Genomic DNA, 26,893 nt, shown 5'->3' on the forward strand with positions numbered 1-26,893 from the left:
AAAGTGACTATTAATAAGCCAACTTTTCAAGTGGCTCATAAAATACTTAAGATTCAGGGATTAATGCTTTCATTTTCTATTCGATTTTTTTCAGAAGATTTTTCAAAACTCAGTAATAGCACTTCTGTCATTTACTGGTTTATATATCACTTTGTCATGGGAAATTAAACCAAATGTGAGCATTCAAAGGCCTCAAAGGCAGCCAGACCCGACTTTCGATTCTGACGTTTCCTCTTGCTATGACCTTGGGCAAGCTTCCTAACCGGCTTAAGCCTCAAATTTCTCCTCCATATAAATAGACTGCACTTACCATTAAACTTAATTAAATAAAAATGTACATAATAAAGCACAACTTGTGACACTAAAAGGCAGGAAATAAATGGTAGCTAAAATAACATCTTTCTTTTTTTTTTTTTTTGAGATGGAGCTTTTGCTCTGTTGCCCAGGCTGGAGTGTGATGATGAAATCTCAGCTCACTGCAACCTCCACTTCCTGGGTTCAAGTGATTCTCCAGCCTCAGCCTTCTGAGTAGCTGGTATTACAGGTGCCCACTACCACGCCTGGATAAGTTTTGTATTTTGTAGTAGAGACAAGGTTTCACCATGTTGGTCAGGCTGGACTCAAACTCTTAACCTCAGGTTATCCACCCATCTTGGCTTCCCAAAGTGCTAGGATTACAAGCGTGAGCCACTGCACCCAGCCAATAACATCATTTTAAATGTTATTTCCATATACTCCAGCCTTTCCAATCTCTTACTCCTAGAAAAGGATCTACATGAGGAAGGAAAAACAGTGAGACACCATAGGTCTGCCTTCAAGCTTGAGGTCATTCTTTCTTTCAAGGCAAAGCTCACTGTTGAGCTTTGTTGTCCAAGGAAGGGTTATTGACCACGGAGGCCTAGGCAGAGACTACAATAAATTGGACAACTAGTGCAGAAAGACCAATGCAATTTCTAAAAGTAGCTGTTGCCCTTATCCTGCCAAATAAATAGCTTTCCCCTCTCCATCTACCTAAATATTTTCCTTCCTTCAAGATCAGCTCAAGTCACGTCTCATATGAAGCTTTTTCCAATCACTGAAGCTCACAATAACTTCAGCCTCCAAACTCTCACAGCACTATCTATATTGGCAATTGATCAGGCATCAACTTGTGATTTTTTGCAGTCTTTCTTAATATAACGATCATATTGGGCCTCGAACTCCCCTCCAGTCCAGTGGCCTACAAGCATCCTCTCCAAACCCCTCAGATCCTTTGTTATCTGGATAAAGCAGGGACCCATGGGTGACTCAGCTGGTGTTAAGAGCTCAGGCCCTCAGATTCCCCATAATTCTCTCCGCATGACAGCTTGTGGGCCATATGCCTGGGCCAGTGCCTTGGTCGTGGTGGGTACTGTCTAAATACCATCCGTTCATTGGCCAGTGACATCTTAATGTAGTTATAGTGTCCAAGCACGTAGGCAGTCACATAGGGGAGGTGGCACACTGAATATAGGGCAAGGTTCCTATTTTTCCCAGGGCCAGCCTGTAAAACTGTCTAAGAATTTTACATTCTTAATGATTCTAAAAGTTGAAAGCATAAGGCCAGCACTTCCCAAGTTATTAGACTTGTTTTAGGGTGACTGTTCACCTCAAAGCCCTCTTCCCCAAGGACTTCTACCCCCATCCCAAGACCCAGCCACTCTCTAAATCCACAGCTGAATAAAGAGCTGATCCACAGAGAAAAGCAGAAGAATGGTATAGACACAGGAGGGAAGCAGAGCACAGTGACCAGGTGACACCAGAGAGAGAATAGCTGTCTTAGCTCCTGACTGTGCACTTTGCTGATGAGGCCCAGGGGGACCTCCTGCTCTGAGGTTCTGTGAGATACTCCATAGCCTGGAGAGCACTCAGTATAGACTAGCAGTGGTCAGGAACTCAGACTCTGAGGCCAAGACCACCTGGGTTCAAATCCTGGTCCTGCCACTTACCAGCAAGATGCTCCAAAAGGAGCTAATTTTTTTTTGCTTTGTTAATTTGAATTAAATATGCATGTCTTTGGTAATGTCAGTGTGTTAAATTCCAAAATCTGTTAAGTTTATAATAATTATTGCCTGCCAGTATGAAATAAGTGCTTTAATTTCACAAGTCCACGACAATGAGATAGTCTTCCTTTTCAGACTCATTAAAATCAATCAATCCCCATTTCTCACCATCAGCAGAAAGAGCACTTACACTCATTTGGGAAGAGCTGGTCCATGGTGCCAGATTTGGGCTCAGAGGCCCTCTGGCTGGGTCATATTCACTAACACCCGAAGGGAAGCCAATGTGATAATAGCCTCGCCCTTCAAAGAAAAATTCCAAAACAAGCAGGACCGTTTCCATTTTGATCCTCAACGATTTCAAGTATCTGGCAAAGATTTTTAAATTAGCTATATTAATTAAGTGTAATTTTTGTAGAAATTTTAGGCTACTTGAAGCATTTTTTTTTTTTTAATAGGGAACACACATGAGCATTTGGAACACAAAGGATGGCCTGTAGCCATAGCTGAGAAGTACAGGAAGCCCTGGTAAGAGGCCAGCTACCCAGACTCCCTGACATCAGAGGTCCTTGCCTTAGTTAGTTCCTGGATAACAAATGATAGGAAGCATTTTATCAAGCTGAGCGTCCTTGAAAATGAACTACAGTTGTTTAACATTCAAGATCCTTGATATCTGGCTAAACACAGAGAAAAACTTTGAGACCCAGTTTTCTGGTATAGCTTGCAAAGGTGGTAGTATGGCAAACTCTGTAACATGCTGGACAATGCTATGATGAAGGAAGGCTGTGTACATGAATTACGTTTTCTCTGTGAAATGCACAGAAGGTTAAAAAGCCAAGGAGATGTTCTGCTTCCACTAGAAGCCAGAATGTTAGAAGGAGGCTCAATACTACCTTAACAACAACAACAATAAAAACCCAGATAAACTACAAAATCATAACTTTTCTTATTTATTTATTTATTTATTTTTGAGACGGAGTCTCACCCTGTCGCCCAGGCTGGAGTACAGTGGTGCGATCTGGGCTCACTGCAAGCTCCGCCTCCCGGGTTCATGCCATTCTCCTGCCTCAGCCTCCCGAGTAGCTGGGACTACAGGCGCCCACCACCACGCCCGCTAATTTTTTATATTTTTAGTAGCGACGGGGTTTCACTGTGTTAGCCAGGATGGTCTCGATCTCCTGACCTCGTGATCCGCCCCCCTCGGCCTCACAAAGTGCTGGGATTACAGGCGTAAGCCACGGCGCCGGGCCTATAACTTTTCTTAAATCCATACAAGCAAATAAGAAGCAATCACCTAAAAGTTTTAAATTAATTGTGTAAGACTGAGTGAGAGTAGACTAATGGGAGCATATAGAGCCCCTAGGAGTCAGTGCAAAGGAAATTCACAGCTACTTGCAGGCTATTCTCTAATTATGTTTGTTTGTTTGTTTGTTGTTGTTTGAGACACAGTCTCCCTCTGTCATCCAGGCTGGAGTAAAGTGGTGCGATCTCAGCTCACTGCAACCTCCACCTCCCAGATTAAAGCAATTCTCCTGCCTCAGCCTCCCGAGTAGCTGGGATTACAGGCACCCACCAGCCACCACGTCCAGCTGATCTTTGTATTTTTAGTAGAGGCAGGGTTTCACCATGTTGGCCAGCCTGGTCTCCAACTCCTAACCTCAAGTGATCCACCCACCTCGGCCTCCCAAAGTGCTGGGATTACAGGCACAAGCCACCACACCTGGCCTTCTCTAATAGTATTTTTAGTGGATTCGTTAGGATTTTCTATATACAAGATCATGTCATCTGCAAATACAGATAGTTTTACTCCCTTCCCAATCTGGATGCCTTTTATTTATTTATTTATTTATTTATTTTATTTATTTATTTATTTATTTATTTATTTATTTATTTATTTATTTTTTGCCTAACTGCTCTGGCTAGAACATCCAGTACAATGTTGAATAGAAGTGGTGAGGATGGACATCCTTGCCTTGTTCCTGTCTTTGGGGGAAAGCATTCAGTCATTCAGCACTAACTATGATGTTAACTGTGGGCTTTTCATAAATACCCTTTATCAGGTTGAGGAAACTTCTTTCTATTCCTAGAAGTGTTTGCTTTTTATCAAGATAGGGTGTTGAATCTTGTCAAATGACCTTTCTGCCTCTACTGAGATGCTTATGTGAGTTTTCCCCTTTATTGATACATGTATTATATTGACCGATTTTTGGATGTTAAACCAACCTTACATTCCTAGGAAAAATTCCACTTGATCATGGTGTATAATCTTTTTTGTATGTTGCTGGATTTGGTGCTAGAACTTTGTTAAGGCTTTTTGTATATATAGTTGACCTTTGAACAATGTGGGAGCTGGGGTGCCAACCTCCCTCACAGTTGAAAATACCTGTATAACTTTTGACTCCCCCAAAACTTAACTACTAATGCCTACTTGTTGACTGAAGCCTTACCAATAACATTAACAGTTGATTAACACAAATTTTATATGTTATATGTATTATAAACTGTATTCTTATAATAAACCTAGAGAAAAGAAAATGTTTTAAGAAAATCATAAGAGAAAATATTGTTAGGGTCACCCCAACCAGGCTGTTCCCCTCCCTTCCCGTGGGTCTTACAATGCAGTCCTTTGTGACCTCCTCACAGCTACCCCAGGGCTAAAGACAAACCCCACTTCACTGACTCCTCCAGTAACTGTCCAGGCAGTTACAGGATGCAGTTAACATGTCTGCTCACCTTGCATAACAAAGCTGGCAAAAACTTCTCCAGGATGCAGTCAAGACGCCTGCACCCCTGACTCAGCTCCCCGACCCTGACCCAGTTCCTCGCCCTGTAAAGCCCTACTGTAGTCTGTAAGCGGGGCTGCCTCCTCTGCTTTTGTCAGGAGGTAGCCTGGCAGGACTGACAATAAATTAGCTTGCCTGAACTTGGGTCTATTGGCCTCATTCCTTTCTCGGCTCTCCTTCCAATTATCCCTTACAAATATATTTCCTATCCTTTAAGTGTAAGTGGATCACCATAAAGGTCTTTATCCTCGTTGTCTTCACCTTAAGTGGGCTGAGGAGGAGGAAGAAGAGGAGGGGTTGGTCTTGCTATCCCAGAGTGGCAGAGGAGGAAGAAAATCCATGTATAAGTGGACCCGTACAGTCCAAACCTATGTTGTTCAAGGGTCAACTGTATATTCATAAGAGATTTAGCCTATAGTTTGCTTTTCTGTTGCATTTTTCTCTAGTTTTGGTATTAGGGTGATACTGACTTCATAAAATGAGTTGTGGAGTATTCTCACTTCTATTTTTTGGAAGAGTTTGTGAACAATTGGTACGAATTCTTCTTTAAATAGTTGGTAGAATTCACCACTGAAGCCATCTGGTCCTGAGCTTTTTTGTAATTTCCTCTAATCTTCACTATTTTCTTCCTTCTACTTTATATTTAGGTTGCTTTTCTTTTCCTAGTGTCTTCAGTGTGGAAGACTGGGGTTATTGACTCGAGATCTTCCTTCTTTCTTAATGTAAGCATTTGCAGCTATAAATTTCCCTCTCAGCACTGCTCCAATTGCATCCTCTAAGTTTGAGTATGTTGTGTCTTGATTCTCACTTAAAGTATTTCCCTTGTGAGTTCTTGTTTGACTCATTTGCTCTTTATATGCATGCTATTTAACTTTCACATTTTTGTGAATTTTTCACATTTCCTTCTGTTGTTGATTTCTAATTTTATTCCATTTTGGTCAAAGAACATACTTTGTATAATTTCAATCATTTTACATTTATTGAGGCTGTTTTAGAGTATAGAATATGGTCTGTCCTGGAGAATGTTCCATGTTCCTTGGAACACTTGAGAATGTTCCAAATGTATATTCTGCTGTTGTTGAATGGAGTATTCTGTGTTGGGTCTGGTTGATTTATAGTGTTGTGTAGGTTTTCCATTTCCTTGTTGATCTTCTACCTGTTTGTTCTACACATTACTGAAAGTGACATACTGAAGTTTCCAACTATTATATTTAATAGTTGAATTGAATTTTTCTTTTTGAGATGGAGTCTCATTCTGTTGCCCAGGCTGGAGTGCAGTGGTGCAGTCTCTCTACTCACTGCAATCTTTGCCTCCCAGGTTCAACTGATTCTCCTGCCTCAGCCTCCTAAGTAGGTGGGACTACAGGTGCCCGCCACCACACCTGACTAATTTTTGTATTTTTTAGTAGAGACGAGGTTTCACCATGTTGGCCAGGCTGGTCTCAAACTCCTGACCTCAAGTGATCCACCCACCTCGGCCTCCCAAAGTGCTGGGATTACAGGCGTCAGCCACCGCACCCGGTCAATAGTTGAATTTTCTATGTCTCCTTTCAATTCTGTCAGTTTTTGCTTCATGAATTTTGGAGCTCCATTTTTAGGTGTTTGTAATTATTATATCTTGCTGATAGATTAACCCTTTTATCACTATAAAATATCCTTGTTTATCTCTAGTGACTTTTTTTAAGTCTACTTTATCTGATATTAGTATCATCACCCCAGTGTTTGTATAGTTACAATTTGTATCATATATCTTTTCCCATCCTTTTACTTTTTTATATCTTTGAATATACTAGTTGTATCTTTGAATATAAAGTGTGTCTCCAGGAGACACCATATACTTGGCTCTTATTTTTTAAATCTAGCCTGACAATTTCTGCCTCTCGATTGGATCATTTATCCATTCACACTTAATATTATTGATATAGTGGGATCCATGTCTGTCATTTTATGTTTTGTTTTCTCTATATCTCATATTTTTTTCATTTACTGCTTTTACTTTAAATAAAAATTTCTCGTGTAGCATTTTAATTCCTTTGATAATGTTTTCATTATATATTTTAAGCTATTTTATTAGTGGTTATTCTACAGTTTATCATATACATCTTATCAAAATCTACTTCAGATTTATACTAACTTAATTAAACTTGAGATATAGAAATGTTACTTCTATATAGTGCTAATTCTTCTTCCCACTTTGCTGCTATTATTGTCATACATAGTATATCTACATGTTATAAACCCAACAATACGTTGTTATAATTACTATGTTATATAATGTTATGTTTATTATAGAATCTGAGACAAGAAAGGAGAACAAGTATATATTTATAGAGTTTGTAACATTAACCTTATTTACTATTCCTGGTTCTCTTCATTTGTTCCTATGGATTTGAGCTACCCTCTGGAGTCATTTCTTTATTCCAAATGCAGCTTTTCTCCTACCCATTTCCCCTGCGCTCTTGTTAAATATATTCTGTTACTGAATATTATAGACCCAACAGTACATTATATGCAGATGCTCCTCAACTTACAATGGGGTTATGTCTTGATAAAGCCATCATAGGTCAAAATAATTGTAAGTCAAAAATGCACTTAATGCTGGCAACACAGCAGACAATCCCTAATTTATGATGGCTTGATTTATGATTTTTCAACTTTATAATGTTGCAAAAGCAATATAGTTGGCCCTCTGTATCTGTGGGCTCTGTATCCATGAATTCAACCAACAGCAGATCAAAAATATTCAAAGAAATAAAAAACAACACAATAATAAAAAAATACAAATTCAAAATATAAAGTACAGCAACTATTTACATAGCATTTATATTGTATTAGGTATTATAAGTAATTTAGAGATCAGGCTGGGAGTGGTGGCTCATGCCTGTAATCCTAGCACTTTGGGAGGCCGAGGCAGGCGGATCGTGAGGGTCAGGAGATCGAGACCATCCTGGCCAACATGGTAAAACCCATCTCTACTAAAAATTAAAAAAAAAAATTAGCTGGGCGTGGTGGTGCGTGCCTGTAATCCCAGCTACTCAGGAGGCTGAGGCAGGAGAATAATTTGAACCAGGGAGTCAGAGGTTACAGTGAGCCAAGATCGTGCCACACCACTACACTCCAGCCTTGCAACAGAGTGAGACTCTGTCTCAAAAAACAACAAAAAAAGGTAATTTAGAGATCATTTAAAGTATACAAGAGGATGTACATAGGTTAATAATTTACATCACTTTATAAAAGGGACTTGAGCATCCAAAGATTTTGGTAAACACTGGGGGATACTGGTACCAATCCCCCTTGGATGCCAAGGAATGGCTGTACGCATTCAGTAGAAACTGTAACCCTATCATAAGTCCTAAGAAGCTCTTCAACTTATGATGAAGTTACATCCTGATAAACCCATTGTACAGTCAAAAAGTTGTAAGTTGAATCATTGTAAGCTGGGGACCATTTGTACTTTTGTTTAACATAATTGCTTTTTAAATCAGTTAAAAGAATAAAGAAGAAATATGCATTTACAGTGTCTTTCATAATCACATAATTACCTTTACTGATGCTCTTTGTTTTCCATATGGATTTGAATTACCACCTGGGGTCACTTGCTTTCAACCTGAATAACTTCCTTCAGTATTCCTTAAAAGGTGGATCTGTCAGCAATTAATTATCTGTTTTTGTTTATCCAGGAATGTCTTTATTTTGCCTTCATTTCTTAAAGATACTATGTTAGCCCGTTTTCACACTGCTATAAAGATACTACCCGAAACTGGGTAATTTATAAAGGAAAGAGGTTAAATTGACTCACAGTTCCACATGGCTAGGGAGGCCTCAGGAAACTCACAATCATGGTGGAAGATGAAAGGGAAGCAAAGCATATGTTTACAGGGTGGCGAGAGAGAGAGTGTGCAGTGGAAACTGCCACTTTTAAAACCATCAAATCTTGTGGCTGGGCCTGTAATCTCAGCACTCTGAGAGGCTGAGATGGGCAGATCACCTGAGGTCAGGAGTTCAAGACCAGCCTGGCCAACATGGCAAAACCCCATCTCTACTAAAAATACAAAAATTTGCTGAGTGTGGTAGTGAGCATCTATAGTCCCAGCTACTTGGGAGGCTGAGGCAGGAGAATCACTTGGACCCAGGAGGCAGAGATTGCAGTGAGCTGGATCGTGCCACTCCACTACAGCCTGGGTGACAGAGCAAGACTCCATTTCAAAAAATTAAATAAATAAATAAATAAAACCATCAGATCTTGTGAGAACTCCCCCACTATCATGAGAACAGCATGGAGGAAACCACCCCCACGATCCAATCACCTCCCAGCAGGTCCCTCCCTCAACATGTGGGGATTCCAATTCAAGATGAGATTTGGATGGGGGCGCAGAGCCAAACCATATTATTCCGCCCCTGGCTCCTCCCAAATCTCATGTCCTTTCCACATTTCAAAACCAATCATGTCTTCCCAATAGTCCCCCAAAGTCTTAACTCATTTTAACATTAACTCAAAAGTGTAAGTCCAAAGTCTCATCTGAGACAAGGCAAGTCCCTTCTGCCTATGAGCCTGTAAAATCAAAAGCAAATTAGTTACTTCCAAGATACAATGAGGGTACAGATACTGGGTAAATGTTCCCATTCCAAATTGGAGAAACTGGCAAAAACAAAGGGGCTACAGGCCTCATGCAAGTCTGAAATCCAATAGGACAGTCATTAAATATTAAAGCTCCAAAATGATCTCCTTTGACTTCATGTCTCACATCCAGGATAAACTGATGCAAGGGATGGGCCCCCAAGGCCTTGGGCATCTCTGCCCCTGTGGCTCTGCAAGGTACAGCCACCACAGCTGCTTTCACAGGCTGGCATTGAGTGCCTGCAGCTTTTCCAGGCATATGGTGCAAGCTGTCGGTGGATCTGTCATTCTGGGGTCTGGAGGATGGTGGCCCTCTTCTCACAGCTTCACTAGGCAGTTCCCCAGTAGGGCCTCTATTTCTCCTCCACATTGCCCTAGCAGAGATTCCCCATGAGGGCTCTGCCCCTGCAGCAGACTTATACCTGGACATCCAGGCATTTCCATACATCTGCTGAAATCTAGGAAGTTTCCCAAACCTCACCTCTTGTTCTGTGCACCTATAGGCTCAACACCACATGGAAGCTGCCAAATCTTGGGGCTTGCACCCTCTGAAGCAATGGCCTGAGCTGTAACTTGGCCCCTTTTAGCCACAGCTGCAGCTGGAGTGGCTGGGACACAGGACACCATGTCACAAGGCTACACAGAGTAGTGGAACCCTGGGCCCGGCCCATACAACCATCTTTTCCTCCTAGGCCTCTGGGACTGTGATGGGAGGGGCCGCCATGAAGGTCTCTGACATGCCCTGGAGACATTTTCCCCATTGTCTTGGCTATTAACATTCAGCTCCTCATTACTTATGCAAATCTCTGCAGCCAGCTTGAATTCCTCCCCAGAAAATGGGGTTTTCTTTTCTACCACATGGTCAGGTAGGCTGCAAAATTTCCAAACCTTTATGCTCTGCTTCCCTTTTAAACATAAATTCCAATTTCAAACCATCTCTTTGTGAATGCATATAACTGAACACTTTCAGAATAAGTCTTGAATGCTCTGCTGTGGCTGGGCACAGTGGCTCATGCCTGTAATCCCAGCACTTTGGGAGGCCAATGTGGGTGCATCACTTGAGGTCAGGAGATTGGGACCAGCCTGGCCAACATGGTGAAACCCTATCTCTACTAAAATTACAAAAATTAGCCAGCCATGGTGGCATGCACCTGTAGTCCCAGCTACTCGGGAGGCTGAGACATGACAATCACTTGAACCTGGGGGGCAGAGGTTGCAGTGAGCTGAGATCGTGCCACTGCACTCCAGCCTAAGCATCAGAGTGAGACTCTGCCTCAGAAAAAAAAAAAAGAAAGAAAAAGAATGCTTTGCTGCTTAGAAATTTCTTCTGCCAGACACCCTAAATCATCTCTCTCAAGTTTAAAGTTCTACAGATCTCTAAGGCCGGGGCAAAATGCCACCAGTTTCTTTGCTAAAGCATAGCATGAGCGACCTTTACTCCAGTTCCCAATAAGTTCCTCATCTCCGCCTGAGACCACCTCAGCCTGGACTTCATTGTGCATATCATTATCAACATTTTTGTCAAAACCATTCAACAAGTCTCTAGGAAGTTCCAAACTTTGCCACATCTTCCTGTCTTCTTCTGAGCCCTCCAAATTGTTCCAACCTCTGCCTGTTACCCAGTTCCAATGTCACTTCCACATTTTCAGGTTATCTTTACAGCAGTACCCCCACTATTAGTACCAATTCTCTGTATTAGTCTGTTCCCACACTGCTATAAAGATACAACCTGGCCACGCACAGTGGCTCATGCCTGTAATCCCAGCACTTTGGGAGGCCAAGGCAGGTGGATCACAAGGTCAGGAGTTCGAGACCAGCCTGACCAATATGGTGAAACTCTGTCTCTACTAAAATACAAAAATTAGCTGGGCATTGTGGCAGGCACCTGCAATCCCAGCTAATTGGGAAGCTGAGGCAGAAGAATCACTTGAACCCCAGGAAGGGGAGGTTGCAGTGAGCTGAGATTGTGCCACTGCACTCCAGCCTGGGCAACAGAGCGAGACTCCATCTCAAAAAAAGAAACAAGATACAACCTGAAATGGGGCAATTTATGAAGGAAAGAAGTTTAACTGACTCATAGTTCTGCCTGGCTGGGGAAGCCTCAAGAGACTTATAATCATGACAGAAGGCAAAGGGGAAGCAAGGCACATCTTCGCAAGGCAGCAGGAGACAGAGTGCTCATGCAGGGGAAATGCCACTTTTAAAACCATCAGAACATGAGAGCTCCCTCACTGTTAAAAGAATCGCCTGGGGCAACCTACAGAATGGGAGAAAATTTTTGCAACCTACTCATCTGACAAAGGGCTAATATCCAGAATCTACAATGAACTCAAACAAATTTACAAGAAAAAAACAAACAACCCCATCAAAAAGTGGGCAAAGGACATGAACAGACACTTCTCAAAAGAAGACATTTATGCAGCCAAAAAACACATGAAGAAATGCTCATCATCACTGGCCATCAGAGAAATGCAAATCAAAACCACAGTGAGATATCATCTCACACCAGTTAGAATGGCCATCATTAAAAAGTCAGGAAACAACAGGTGCTGGAGAGGATGTGGAGAAATAGGAACACTTTTACACTGTTGGTGGGACTGTAAACTAGTTCAACCCTTGTGGAAGTCAGTGTGGCGATTCCTCAGGGATCTAGAACTAGAAGTGCCATTTGACCCAGCCATCCCATTACTGGGTATATACCCAAAGGACTATAAATCATGCTGCTATAAAGACACATGCACACATATGTTTATTGCGGCACTATTCACAATAGCAAAGAGTTGGAACCAACCCAAATGTCCAACAACAATAGACTGGATTAAGAAAATGTGGCACATATACACCATGGAATACTATGCAGCCATAAAAAATGATGAGTTCGTGTCCTTTGTAGGGACATGGATGAAACTGGAAAACATCATTCTCAGTAAACTATCGTAAGGACAAAAAACCAAACACCGCATGTTCTCACTCATAGGTGGGAATTGAACAATGAGAACTCATGGACACAGGAAGGGGAACATCCCATTCCGGGGACTGCTGTGGGGTGGGGGGAGGGGGGAGAGACAGCATTAGGAGATATACCTAATGCTAAATGACGAGTTAATGGGTGCAGGAAGTCAACATGGCACATGGATACATATGTAACAAACCTGCACATTGTGCACATGTACCCTAAAACCTAAAGTATAATAATAAAAAAAAAAAAACTAAAAAAAAAAAAAAGAATAGCCTGGGGAAAACTACTCCCATTATCCAATCACCCCCCACCAGGTCCCTCCCTTAATATGTGGGGATTACAATTCAAGATGAGATTTGGGTAGGGACACAGAGCCAAACTGTATCAGATAGTTTTGCTAAATACAAGATTCTTGGTTGACAATTTTCTTTCTTCAGCACTTTGAATATGTCATACTACTGCTTTCTGGCATCTATGGTTTCTGATGAGAGTTGGTTGTTACCCTTATTAAAGTTTCTTTGTATGTGATGAGTCATTTCTCTCTTCTTTCAAAATTTTCTCGTCTTTCACTTTCAGCATTTTTACAATAATGTGTTTGGGTGTGGATCTCTTTGCCTTCATCCTACTTGAACATTATTGAGCTTCTTTGATGTACAATGTTTTTCATCAATCTGGGGAATTTTTTAAATCATTATTTCTTCTGATACTTTTTCTGCTCCTCCTCTAGCTCCTCTCTTTACATTCCATGTATGTTGGTGCATTAGTAGTGTCTCACATTTTTCTAAGGTTCTATTCATTTTTCTCTCTTCTTCAGATTGCATAATCTCTATCTATCTTCAGTTCCTTGAGTCTTTGTTCTTCCAGTTCAAATCCACTGTTAAGCTCCTCTAGTAAATTTTTAATTTCAGTTATTTTAGTTTTTTATAGAGACAAGGTCTTGCTGTGTTGCTCAGATTGGTCTTGAACTCCTGGCCTCAAGCAATCCTCTTGCCTGGGCCTGGGATTGCAGGCATAAGCCACCACACCTGGCCTCTTTGAACATATTTATTGTGGCTGTATTGAAGTTTTTGCTAAATCTGACATCTGGGCTTTCTCACAAGCAGTTTCTGATGTCTGCTTTTTGTTTATTTAAGGATCACACTTTCCTGTTTGTTTGAAGGTCTCATAAATTTTGCTTCAAAACTGGACATTTTAGGTAATATACTATAGTAACCATGAATACTGATTCCTCTTTTCCCCATCTCTGGGGCTTGCTTTTGTTTGCTTGTTTAGTGACATAGCTAGACTGTTTTAGTGAAGTATATTTCCCTTGAAGTGTAAAGACACTGATGTCCCCCCTCTGACAATGTTGCTTTGGTAGTGCCCATAGTCTGTGTGGGTTTAACAGAGTTGTACTGCCTGTCTCCCTTTCTGATCTCTCTGCTGTCTGCCTTTGTTTATATCATACTCAGCTGTTAAACTCCACCTACCTACTGCTTGCTCTATCATTTTTTCAACAATGCCCTGGGGCATAAAATTGCTCCAGTATTATTCAATTAAATTCAGGCAAAGATCGTTTTTGAAGCCAATCTTTAGGTTCCATATAATTCTAGTTGCCTCTTTCCCTGGTTCAGAGTCTCTGATCAACAAGCTGGCCTATGGTTTAGCTTGTTGCTCTCACAAAGCTACCAGGCTCCTCTTAATTTCTTACTCTCAAAAATCTCCATTGTATTCAAGAGTGCCTTTAGACTTGAGCTTTCCCATACTCTGTTTTAGCTAAAGTCAGTTATTTGGGGGAGAGCTTCAAACCCTCTATTCTTCCAGACTGTCTCTACTTCCAGGAAAAATCTCAGCCAGGGCAGTAGACTGGTCTTGGCTTGCCTCTCTCAATGTTGAACCTCCATTTTATGAGGGAGCTGGGGCAAAAGCAGCCAGGTCTCAGTATTCTCAGCCTGCTGCACCTGGGATAAAGCTTCTGTCCTATGAATGGGGGCTGGGTGGAAGGAAGTAGACCCTGACCTCTCAGCTGGAGGCTCTCCAGGAACTTGGCCTCAGCAACTTGGAGTTAGAGAAGATGAGAAATGCTGGACACCTGCCCCTCCTGGCAAGGGACTATATCCCTTGACTGAAAGCTAAGGACAGAGCAGCTGGGAGGGATGAGGAGAGAGCAGGTCATGCTCAGGTACCATAAACACTCACTATTATTACCAAGATTTAGTAGATTTTCTTGAATAAATGTATTGTTTTTTCATTTGCTGCATGCCGTTCAAACAACTTCCAGAGGCTTTAGAAGGCTGGCTTTTAAAATAATTTTCACCAAGTACGGTTGCTTCACTGACGAATGGATCCCTGGGACTCTTCACACTGGCATTTCTGAAAATGGAATTCCAATTCCACAACTGTTTCTTTTTAAATGTGATGAAATGGTAAGGGCAAGAGAGCTTTTGTAGACATTTAAATGTTCCTTAAATTTTATTTTGCACTTTTAAATTTGTCGATCAACTTTTTTTAGGGTTCAAACATTTTTAGTAGCCCTTGAAGAGTCTGTGAACACTAGGCACAGTGTCTACAAGCCTAATCGAAAAATAGCCCAAATGTAGTCAGATGGGGGGAACATGTCCAGCCATCCCCACTGGGCACATTCCCACCTGAGTAGCAGACACCCTACCCTAATTAGACTCTTCTTTCAGTACCAACAGCTGAGGCATGGACCCTAGACATTTCAGCTGCTAACAACATTGTATAATAATGAGCCATGGGCTGAATTTCTCGGTCTAGTATTTTTCTGGCTGCATGTTATCAATGCTGACTGTGTCCCAGAAGTAGCAACCTGGGTTACAGATCAGTATCCTAGAGCCTCTGTCACCAAAATAGCCACCAATCCTACCTCCAATTATATAAGGAATGTTTCAAAGGATATTCTTTCCTGCTTCACAGTTAATTGGGTGTAGCCAAACATATGAAGTCATTTTAGAACAATGATAAGATCAAAATGTAAAATAATTACGTCTAATATGAGGTGGCAAGGTGGAAAGTGAGCCATGCCAGAAATGCAAAACCTCTATGGGGAGTTACTGACATGGACCATTTTTTAAATTTTATTTATTTATTTATTTTTTGAGACAGAGCCTTGCTCTGTCACCCAGGCTGGAGTGCAGTGGCGCGATCTTAGCTCACCTCAACCTCCGCCTCCCGGGTTCAAGCGATTCTCCTGCCTCAGCCTCCCAAGTAGCTGGGATTACAGGCATGCGTCACCACGCCTGGCTAATTTTGTATTTTTAGTAGAGACAGGGTTTCTCCATGTCGGTCAGGCTGAACTCCCGACCTCAGGTGATCTGCCTGCCTCGGCCTCCCAAAGTGCTGGGATTACAGGTGTGAGCCACTGAGCCCAGCAACATGGCCCAACCTGATGACTATGGGTTTCCAGTTATTGGAAGCCTCCATGTGGGCCATATGTGCCCTGTCTATCAAAATCCTAGAGCAATCTGAGATGCATTCATAGACAGTCCATGTTACTTAGACAGCACCTCCACATATAAATAGCAGTACAGCAAAAGTTGCAGATATTTCAACAACCGAAAGGGATAGGATGGGGAAAATCAAACAACACTTTTCTGACACTGAAATTCTGTAAACCAATGTGACTCTATGGTCCAGAATCAAGGGGAAAGGATGGTCCTACATGTGTCCTGCATGGATGAAAACACATCTAGACATGTGTTCACATGTGAACTGCATATTTTATGAGTTCCTGACAAATGGACAAAATCCAAAGCACATCACATGAGGAACACATGAAGGGCTTCATGTTTACTTTCAAATGGGGTTTTGGAGACAAAATAGTTATCTACAAATATTTTATAGCTGTCCTTAAAAGTGTAAAAACTGCCTGGTACTCAATACTCCAGCTCCATTCCAAAACACATTCATCTATTAAGCAAACATTTATTCTGCATCTCCTTAGAGTGAGGCCCTGTGTTAAGTGGCTATCTAGGGTACATAAGACTCTTCGTAAGTAATGAAGAGTCTAGAAGAAGAGCAGGTTAAACAAGCACATGAATAACCCAGCAACCATAATACAGGGGAGAGTATGATGGGCACCATGCGAGCAGAACAAAGCTTACTTTAGAATTCAGAGTCAGGAGTCATGTCCCACTAGCAAGATCAGAAACGATACCATGAAGGAGATGGCATTGCATTGGGTTTCAAAGGTGTGTACTATTTCTGTGAGGAGAAATACACTAAAGACTTATTCTAGGTGGGGGGTAAAAGTGTAAATACTTAGAGGTGAGAAAAGGGCTGGAAAACATAATGGGACAGAGCCAAAGAACTGAAGAGTTCAAGCTGACCAACCATAGGTGTAGAAATCTCAAGTATTAGGGGATAAAGCTGGAACTTTATAGGCCAAACAGTGAAGAGCTTGTATCTTAGGCTGCAGAGAATGACTAGGTGCAGGTATTATTAAAGGCTTTGGAATATAGTGTCACGTTTGTTTGACTCCTAGTATAGATCAGAGGCAGACACAGAGAGACAGGAGGTTTGCACAATGGCTAGTTAAAAGGAAATGAAGTCCTGAAGCAGGATTGAGGCAGGTAGCAGTGGGGATGGACATGAGGAAAGAAAGCTGTGAGGTATTTCTGAAACTGAATCAATAGCAGCCAAGACACTTATGGAAATATGGGAGTGGGTGAGGAGAGATGACTCAATTATCAAGTCTAAGGGACATGGAAAGAGCAGAAACCCCTGCTGGAGGAGAAACTGACTCAGGGCCAGAGGAGGCCGAGTGAATACGGAAGACAGTGTGGCTACCCTGGCAAGTGGCTAGGATAGGACCGGGAGAATATTCTAATCCAAAGCCTTGCTCCAAGCACCTCTCAAACCTTCCCCAACTCATGATCACCTCCTCAGAAGCTACTTGATAAGGAAATATCTGAAAAGAACAGGCAAGCATAGAGCCAATCCACCCTTGAGAAGCTCCACTGGCTACCCAAAGTGACCCTCCGTGAAGGCAGAGGCTGTTGCAGGGCTAGAGAAATGCCTGCTCCACCTTGAGGTCTCCCAATAGGGAATATGAAGAGCTACCTTCCAGCCCTGAGCCTGCCACTCACTCCCCCTGAAACCTTAAAAGATGATCCTCTCACTTTGGGAGGCCAAGGCGGACGGATCACCCGAGGTCAGGAGTTCGAGACCAACCTGACCAACATGGAGAAACCTGTCTCTACTAAAAACACAAAAGAATTAGCCCGGTGTGGTGGCACATGCCTGTAATCCCAGCTACTCAGGAGGCTGAGGTAGGAGAATTGCTTGAACCCGGGAGGCGGAGGTTGCAGTGAGCTGAGATCACACCATTGCACTCCGGCCTGGGCAACAAGAGCAAAACTCCATCTCAAAAAAAAAAAAAAAAAAAAAAAAGATGATCCTCTCTGAGTCAATTCCTTCATTTGTAAGACAGGGGTAGTAATGAGTACCCCACTCATTTCACAGGTTTTATTAGATTAAGTATGAGGAGACAGAATCTTGCAAAGCACACAAAAGCCAAGGGTCATTAGAAGTTGAGAGCAGAAACTACAACAAATTCCTATGTGTATCCTGCATGGAGCTGTCTATGGAAGGAGGGAGGGAGCAAGGTAGGCAAGAAAATACCATAGCCTGGGCGCCACAGGCAGCTAAGTGTTAGTCAAGGAATACTGCCTGCCAGATTTCAAGAACAGCCTGCTCCAGAGAAATAGCAGGGACCTTTAAAATCATCCAGGTCAACCCCCTTGTTTAACAGATGGGAGGCTTCGCCCTGAGAGAGGCCCAGTAACCTACCAAAGACCTTTAGTGGCGTGACAGAGGGACCAGGGATATGTCCAATAACTGGAATGTCTGTACAATCACAGTGTACATAGTATTTCTACTCAAATTATCTCACTTATCTTCACAAGTAGCCTTTGAGCTGAGTGGGAAAGTATTATTAAAATTCCCATTTTTCAACCTGAGGTTGAATGACTTGTCCAGGGAAGGATTCAAATCCAGACGGTCATACCCCCAGCCCACTTCTCTTTCTCTATACCACAACTTCATGCCTGTGCTGGGTTTTAGCACAATCATTTCAACTTTCATCATATTGCAGATTCCAAATTCTGTTTCATTACAAGTTCTTTTTCCTCTTATTTCACACTGCCTTCAGCAATATTTCACATTCAACTTTACCTGGTAGGATCCTACAGATCTTTTGTCTTAAAAGTTCAGTGCCCACATTTGGCACTAGAAACTTTTTTCTAAACTTGAATTATCAAAACTGGGCCTTCCCACATAAACCATCTTTACAAAGTATGTCCTCACAAGTGTATCATTTGAGATGTGCATGATTATTACAACAAACACGTTGGACTAATTGAGGCAACCTTTAAAATGCAAGTACCAAGAAAGCAGCTTTCACAAATGTGTAGAAAACGAAAGGCAAATAGTTCCCGGCTTTATCAATAAAAGCTGATTTGCATTCATGGGAGGACCTCCAAGCGCAGTCAGCAACACAGAAAATGATCCCGATAATTCCAGTCGCCCACATCCAAAGGTTCTGAACCTCAATGTGTGTCTTTATTGATGGAGGTCCAGGGAAGGCCAAGGGGAAGAAAGTGCTAAGAAAAAACTGACTGGGAACTGTCTCAATGTCCTCTTGCCCTTAGTCTGTGGGGCCTGACGTTCCATCACAACCCTTATTTCAGGAGCAAGCAATGCGTGTTTTGCTCCTCTTTTCAACTCAGGGAAGAGGATTAAAATTGCTCAGTCTCCTTGGCTTGCAGAGGTTTCTCGCGGGGATCATGTGTGCTGACCCCTCCAGACAGCACAGTAACAGGCCTAGTGGTCGGGCTGCGCAGGGGCGCTCCCATGTAACCTGCCTCTCCCTGCACTTTCTTATAAACAAGACTTCAGTGGCGTAGCAGTCATTTCTGCTGAAAAGCACTGGCATTCGTTTCTCTTATGCCCTCTCCTTTCTCACTATCCCCAAAACCAAAACATAACTTCGCACCCACCCCACTCCCGTCAGAAGCAGCTAACAGATGGTAACAGCCCAGCAGCCCTCCGTTTGGAGCTCAACGGACTCGGCAACCACCTGGTGAAGGCACCAGCCTCGGCCCCCCGACCCCCACCAGCGGCGCGCCCCAGGGATGCCCCCCGCTGGGCACCGCAGGCAGGACCCAGAGCAGCGAGGCCCAGACGCCGGGCAACCCCCCAGGGAGCGCGCTGCCCCGGGGCAGCGGGTGAGGCCGGGAGCCGGATGAAGCCCAGAGACCATCCCCACCCGCCATTAATAAAACGCAGGAAAAATTAAAGCTTCGTTTACCGACATGAGTGATCACGGTGGCCAGTCGCCGGGTGAGCTCCTGGGGAGGCATCTCTTCTTTTAAGCAAGACAGCATGTCACTGAAAAACCATTCCGAATAAATAAAGCCAAACAAAACTGTTTCTACCGCTGTGGTGGATGATTTTTTAAAGGCATCTTCGCCCAAGGATGCTCTGCCCTCGCCCTCTTCCTGGCTCTCCAGGCAAGAAACGAGAGTCCCTCGCAGCCTAGGCCAGCTCTCCCTCGCCACGCCCCGCGGGGGCTCCCGTGACAGACCAAGTCTGGCGCTTTCCCAGCGTCGCAGCTGGACCGAGAGGGGAGCGGCCGCTCTGCAAAAGGAAGCAAGTCGCCAGTCTCGCCGGAACCGCGCCCCGGCTCCTCCGGTCGGGCGAGCGCCGGGGCTTCCAGAATCGCGGTCCCGGCCGCCAGGTTTCCGGCGCCACCTCCAGGGACTGTAGGGTGAGGGATGCTCCGCCAGGTGTAGGGGAGGCGGCAGGTGGCCGCGGCTCCTCTGCCCCGCCGGCCCCACGCCCAGCGCCCACCTCTTCCAGCCCGCGGGTGGCGCCCGGGGCTCTCGGGGAGGCACGCACGCTCCCAAGCGCCGCTCGTTTTGGGGTCGGGAACGCTGCGCACCTTTCCCTGCGGGGAGCCCGCGCTCCAGCCCCCGGAGTGGAGGCGACTCACGGTCCTTACTCGGAACCGTGGGGCGGGGAGACAGTGACTGAGGCGCTCCAGCCGCACCGGGGTCGAGATAATCAGACGCGCGCCGGCCAGGTCTCCGCCCCTCGTTCTGCCCCGCCCGGTGTCTGCGGAGGAGCCGCGGAGAGAAGGGGGCTGGCCCGGAGAGGTGCCGCCATCCAGCAGGACCTGGAGCGGGAGCCTGGGTGAGGCGCCGCTGCTTGCCCCACCTCCTGGACCCAGGGGGCGGCTGGCGTGTGTTTTTCCCCCTTGGGGTTGTTCCACGCAGTTCTTGGACTCCGCTGGCCACACCTGCACTGGGAGCCCGGCGCCCGGGCTGCGCTCCGACAAGGCTGGGCACGCGTGGGCGCGTTCACCCCCTGTGTGGGCCTTTTCCTTCGTGCAGCTGCGCCCTTGCCACTGCTCCGTCTGTCACCTGTCAGGCGCGCCAGTGCTACCATGGAGGGGCTGTGGCACATCCTCCATGCCGGTCCTCCTCCCCATCAGCCCAGTATTCTGTGGTTTCCCTAGTTGGGCCCAGACACTTTCTGACTGGCAGCAAAAGACTAACATCAGGTCAGCAGAGCGCCACGGGAAACGCCTGAGCAAATGCGAATTCGGTCAGGTTGTCCCCCAATCCTTTCTACAGCAGGAGTCCCTGAATACTCAGCCGGCGGAATGGCGGGACCACCCACGCGGATGTTCTCAGCCATCTCTTTCCTCTTCGATATGTAAAAAGCCAAGCCGCAAACATCCTGGATCCAAATTCTAGGAGTAGCCACCCATCCCAGGGGGCTGAGGGTATTTTTTAATGCTTTCTCTTTTCTTTTCTTTGTTTTTTGTTTGTTTGTTTGTTTGTTTTGTTTTGAGACTGAGTCTGGCTCTGTCGCCCAGGCTGGAGTGCAATGGCGCGATCTCAGCTCACTGCAAGCTCCGCCTCCCGGGTTCACGCCATTCTCCTGCCTCAGCCTCCCAAGTAGCTGGGACTACAGGTGCTCACCACCACGCCCAGCTAATTTTTTGTATTTTTAGTAGAGTTGGGGTTTCACCGTGTTAGCCAGGATGGTCTCGATCTCCTGACCTCGTGATCCGCCCACCTTGGCCTCCCAAAGTGCTGGGATTACAGGCGTGAGCCACCGTGCCCAGCCCTTTTTAATGCTTTCTCTAACAATTGTGGGCTGTGGTTGAGAAGCAACGTTAGTTCACCTGTGTCATGAGATTTGTAGAGGTTCTTCCCCCTGTGAAGTTTGGGCACTTTGCACTCTGCCTGCAAAACAGAGCAAGGATTTTCTTTTTCTTTTGTTTCTTTCTTTTTTATTTTTTCGTTTTTAGAGATGGAGTTTCACCATATTGCCCAGGCTGGTCGCAAACTCCTGGGCTCAGGTGGTCATGCCCGGCCACAGAGCAACCATTTTCACAACCACCTTTTGCAAGAGATTCAAAAAAGGGTTAAAAGGCTGGGCGTAGTGGCCCACGCCTGTAATCCCAGCACTTTGGGAGACCGAGGCGAGCGGACCACAAGGTCAGGCGTTCAAGACCAGCCTGGCCAACATAGTGAAACCCCGTCTCTACTAAAAATACAAAAATTAGCCGGGTATGGTGTCACGTGCCTGTAATCCCAGCTACTCGGGAGGCTGAAGCAGGAGAATTGCTTGAACCTGGGAGGTGGAGGTTGCAGTGAGCCAAGACCGTGCCACTGCACTCCAGCCTGGGCAACAGAATGAGACTACATCTCAAAAAAAAAAAAAAAAAAAAAAAAAGGTTAAAGATCCACAGGAGGGGAGGCAGCTTTTGAATTACGTTTCCACGGTGGTTTCTGGCTATTCAAGGGCAACAAGTATTTTCAAGGAACCAAATGAGATGTTTCCTACTGATAGTAGTCAGCACCCTGGTGCCCAGTCAGAGCCAACGGTGAGTTTTGGTCAGCAGAAACCAACGCCTAGTAAAGAAGACAATGATGTGGGGTATGTTGGACTTGAATGTCAGAGCCACTTTGAAGATCCAGTAACCTCAGCTTCCTGGCTTAGGCCGGGTCCTTATGGTGAGAATCATGAAAAGGAAGAAGAGAAGGAATGGAGGAGAGGAAAAGGAGGGAGGAGAAGCTTATGATTAAGAATGAGAACAAAAAGAAAAGAGAAAGGAAATAAATCACACTCAGAGAGCTGCCCACATCTTTGGTACTTTCACAGTCCTCAAAGGTTTCCATGGAGATAAATGAGCTCAAGTTATGGTGAGATGTAGCAGGCAGTGCCTATCCTCAGAAACTAATTCTGCTCTTATCTCTGACACTTGCACTCTCAGGGCCTTCACTCTTTCCCCTGGGCAGTAAGGAAGTGGGTCTGTGATCTCCAAGTTCCCTTTTCCAGCTCTGAAATTCTATAACTGGAATTAAGAAGAAATGATCGGCTGGGTGCAGTCTCACACCTGTAATCCCAGCACTTTGAGAGGCCGAGGTGGGTGGGTTATCTGAGATTAGGAGCTCGAAACCAGCCTGGCCAACATGGCGAAACCCCATCTCTACTAAAAATACAAAAATTAGCCAGGCACGGTGGTGGGTGCCTGTAATCCCAGCTACTTGGGAGGCTGAGGCAGGAGAATCGCTTGAACCCGGGAGGCAGAGTTTGCAGTGAGCCAATATAGTGCCACTGCACTCCAGCCTGGGCGACAGAGTGAGACTCCATCTCAAAGAAAAAAAGAAGAAGAAATGACCACATAGTGTTCAATAGCCCATACCTCCTTGTTCTTCCAAGAAAATGGTCATTGTCTCCATTGTTCTCATGAACACTGACATCATTTCTGTCTTCTTTCTTCCCATCCTCCCACCTTCCTTGCCTGTTTTTGTCCTTCCTAATTATGACCTCTTATATTATGCCTCTTCGTGCTGTGGTTTCAATGTGTTCCCCAAAGTTCATGTGTTGGAAATGCAACAGCATTGAAAAAGAAGACCTTTAAGAGGTGATTAGGTCATAAGGGCTTTGTCCTCATGAATGAGTTAATGCTGTTATCTCTGGAATAGGTTCCTGATTAAAGGAGGAGTTTGGTCCCCTTCTCTCTTCCTCTCACCCATGTCATGCCTTCCACCATGTTATGATGCAGCATGAAGGCTCCCAGCAGGTACAGCCCCTCGATCTTAAGACTTCCCAGCCTCCAAAACTAGGAGCCAAAGCAATTTTTGTTCATTATAAATTGCCCAGTCCATGGTTTTCTGTTACAGCAGCACAAAACAGACTAAGACATCTCGGCTGGCAAAATCAGAGAAACAAGCTAGAAAAGCCTGCTTCCTTCTCCAGTGAACCAATTAACAATCACTCATGTCTACTGAACATCTACTATGGTTGTGATAGGCAGTGTCAGGGACAGCAACTACCACCACCATATAGCAAGTGACCGTTCTGTGTGTAGTATGATGTGAGACATTTTACAAACACCATTGAGGCCTCACGACAACACTCTAAAGGCTTTAGCCTCATTTTGCAGATGCCACTATAAAGGACCAAACTGTGTAGTAAAAACCTAGACCATTCTCTCCCTTCCAGTAAAGAACTGCTCAAGCTGGCCAGATGCGGTGGCTCACGCCTGTAATCCCAGCACTTTGGGAGGCCGAGGCGGGTGGATCACCTGAGGCCGGGAGTTTGAGACCAGCCTGGCCAACATGGAGAAACCCCGCCTCTCCTAAAAATACCCGGGTGTGGTGGCGCATGCCTGTAATTCTAGCTACTCAGAAGGCTGAAGCAGGAGAATCACTTGAACCCGGGAGATGGAGGTTGCGGTGAGCTGAGATGGCGCCATTGCACTCTAGCCTGGGCAACAAGAGTGAAACTCCATCTCAAAAAAAAAAAAAAAAAAGAATTGCTCAAGCTCCACGTCCCTGTAGATTCCACCTCCCTATGTGTGAACTGTCAGCGCAACCTCTGACAAAGGAAAGACAGACAAAGGACCTACCTTAGAGAGCAGTGGCTGACACTACAGCCTCCTCGGCTCCTGGTGCCACAGGTGAGGGTGGAGATTCCTGAGGTAGCAAGGAGGCCCCCAGTTTCATCTACATCTGTGGTTCCCAAACTTCAGCAGCATCACCTGAGAATAGAAGTAATTTTTACAAAAACACAGATTTCTGGACCCCACCTCCAGGATTCTGATTTAGTAGTCCGGATTGGTACCCAAGAATCTGCATTTCTAACAAGTCCCCAGGAAAATTGATGGTACTAGTCCTGGGATTACCCTTTGAGCACCACTGGCCTAGATGACAGCTCTTCAAACTTCTTAGATTGCAAATCATAGTGTGATTGTGCTATTAGAAAGAGATTTGGTCTTTGCCCCAAAGTCCTGGCATATAGCTCCAAAGCCCCTTGGAATTTCCTTAATGATAGTGTGATAGGAGTGTCTTTTGTTCTAATGAAGAGACTCTTAGCAGACCCCTAGATAGCTTCAGAACACAGCCTGGTCACCAGAAAGACCAAGACTTGGTTAGAGGGTTGGAACTCTCAGCCTTATCTCTCAACCTCTAGGAAAGGGAAAAATGCTGGAGGTTGAGTTAACAACAAAGGGCCAGTGATTTAATCAATCCTGCTTACAGATCAGACCCTCCATAAAAATCCCAAAATGAGGCCAGGCACAGTGGCTCACGCCTGTAAATCCCAGCACTTTGGAAGGCCAAGGAAGGCAGATCGCTTGAGCTCAGGAATTCAAGACCAGCCTGGGCAACATGATGAAACCCCATCTCTACAAAAAAATCAAAAACTTAGCTGGTCATGGTGGCATACGCCCGTGGTTCCGACTACTTGGGGGGCTGAGGAGTGAGAATCCCTTGAGCCCAGGAGGCTGAGGCTGCAGTGATCTGAGATCACACCACTGCTCTCCAGCCTATGTGACAAAATGAGACCCTGTCTCGAAAAAAAAAAATCTCTAAATGAAAAAAAAAAAATCTCTAAATGATGGGGTCTGGGAGCTTCTGGATTGGTAAATACATCGAGTGCTGGGAGGGTGGTACACCTGGGGAGGGCATGGAAGCTTTGCGGACCACCACCTCTCATACTTTGCCCTAGGTACCTCTTCCGTTTGGCTTTTCCTGAGTTGTATCCCTTATAGTAAATCGGTAACGATAAGTAAAGCACTTTCCTGAATTCTGTGAGTCATTCTTAGCAAATTTTCAAACCTGAGGAGGAAGTCAGAGGAACTCTCAATTTATAGCCAACCAGAAGTATGGAAGGCTGAGGATTTGTAACTGGTGTCTTAATTGAGGGGCAGTCTTATGGGACTGTGCCCTTAACCTGTGCTGTCTATTCTAACTCTAGATAGTTAAAGTCAGATTTGAATTGAATTGCTGGACACCCAGTTGGTGCCAGAGAATGAAAAGTGATGTTGGAAAAGATCCCACTTACTCCACAGCTGATTGAATAGACGAACCTAAGAAGTGACGTGATGCCAGGCGCGGTGGCTTATGCCTGTAATCCCAGCATTTTGGGAGGCCCAGTTGGGCGGATCATCTGAGATCGGGAGTTCTAGACCAGCCTGACCAATATGGAGAAACCCTGACTCTACCAAAAATACAAAATTAGCCGGGCATGGTGGCTCATGCCTGTAATCCCAGCTACTCGGGAGGTTGAGGCAGGAGAATCGCTTGAACCCGGGAGGTGGAGGTTGCAGTAAGCCGAGATAGCACCATTGCACTCTAGCCTAGACAACAAGAGCAAAACTCCATCTCAAAAAAAAAAAAAAAAAAAAAGAAGTGACATGTTGTTGTTCTTGAGTGAGTTAGAGAAAACGCCACACTGAGACGAATTAAGAGTCTGTTTATTTAGCCAGCGGCTAAGAGACGGCTAACGTTTAAAGTTCTCTCGGCCTTGAAGAAGGGGCTAGTTTTTTTTTTATACTTTGGTTTAGAAAGGGGAGGGGGGGTCTAGTTAAAACAATTTTACAGAAGTAGGCAAAAAAGCTAAAAGGATAAATGGTTACAGGAAAGTAGACAGTTCCAGGTGCAGGGGCTTTAAGACTATTACAAGGTGATAGACGCGGGGCTTTGGGCGTTATCAATCGGACAAATTCCTGGGAACTGCGGATACAGCTCACCACAGTATCTTATCAGTTAACTGCATTCTTGGATGTGCTGGGAGTCAGCTTGCACAAGTTAAGTCCTTGAGGAAGGGGTGCCAGTCAAAGAGCCAAGATAAAGTCTGTCTGGCTCTTTTAGCTAAAAGAGAGTCAATTCAGGTAGAAACAAAGTTAGGTGATTAAAGGAAAAAGAAAGTCTGAAAACAAGGTTAGTAAAAACAAGGTTAGGCATTACAATGTTACTTGAGCTCACACCATCCTAACAGTCATTCCACTGCCATCTTTTTGTTTTCTGAAATCAGCCTGCCACCCTGGCATAGGGGTGTATGTGTGAATGCATGTGCACACATGGGGGGTGGGGCAGCAACTCTCTTTCTCTCTCTCTCTCTCCCCCCCCCCCACCTTTACCCTACTCCCTTTTTCTCTCCTGATTTATCAAAAAGTCAGATAAATAACTTAGTTTCAGCTTGGTAGCATGGA

At 44.6% G+C, this 26,893-nt stretch overlaps 1 protein-coding gene across 1 annotated transcript in view; it reads right to left on the minus strand.

Annotated features, from left to right (window-relative positions):
• The window catches only part of MCF2L2 (MCF.2 cell line derived transforming sequence-like 2), a 246,979-nt gene extending 226,431 nt beyond the window's left edge, over positions 1 to 20,548 (minus strand). The window contains exon 1 of the mRNA XM_003256530.4: positions 19,688 to 20,548. Within this exon, the coding sequence (XP_003256578.3) occupies positions 19,688 to 19,763 (76 nt within the window). The 5' untranslated portion in view covers positions 19,764 to 20,548. The remainder of the gene's footprint in view (positions 1 to 19,687) is intronic.
• Positions 20,549 to 26,893: the final 6,345 nt, after the last annotated feature.

This window comes from Nomascus leucogenys, chromosome 11 (assembly GCF_006542625.1).
Source record: "Nomascus leucogenys isolate Asia chromosome 11, Asia_NLE_v1, whole genome shotgun sequence".
Classification (NCBI taxonomy): domain Eukaryota; kingdom Metazoa; phylum Chordata; class Mammalia; order Primates; family Hylobatidae; genus Nomascus; species Nomascus leucogenys.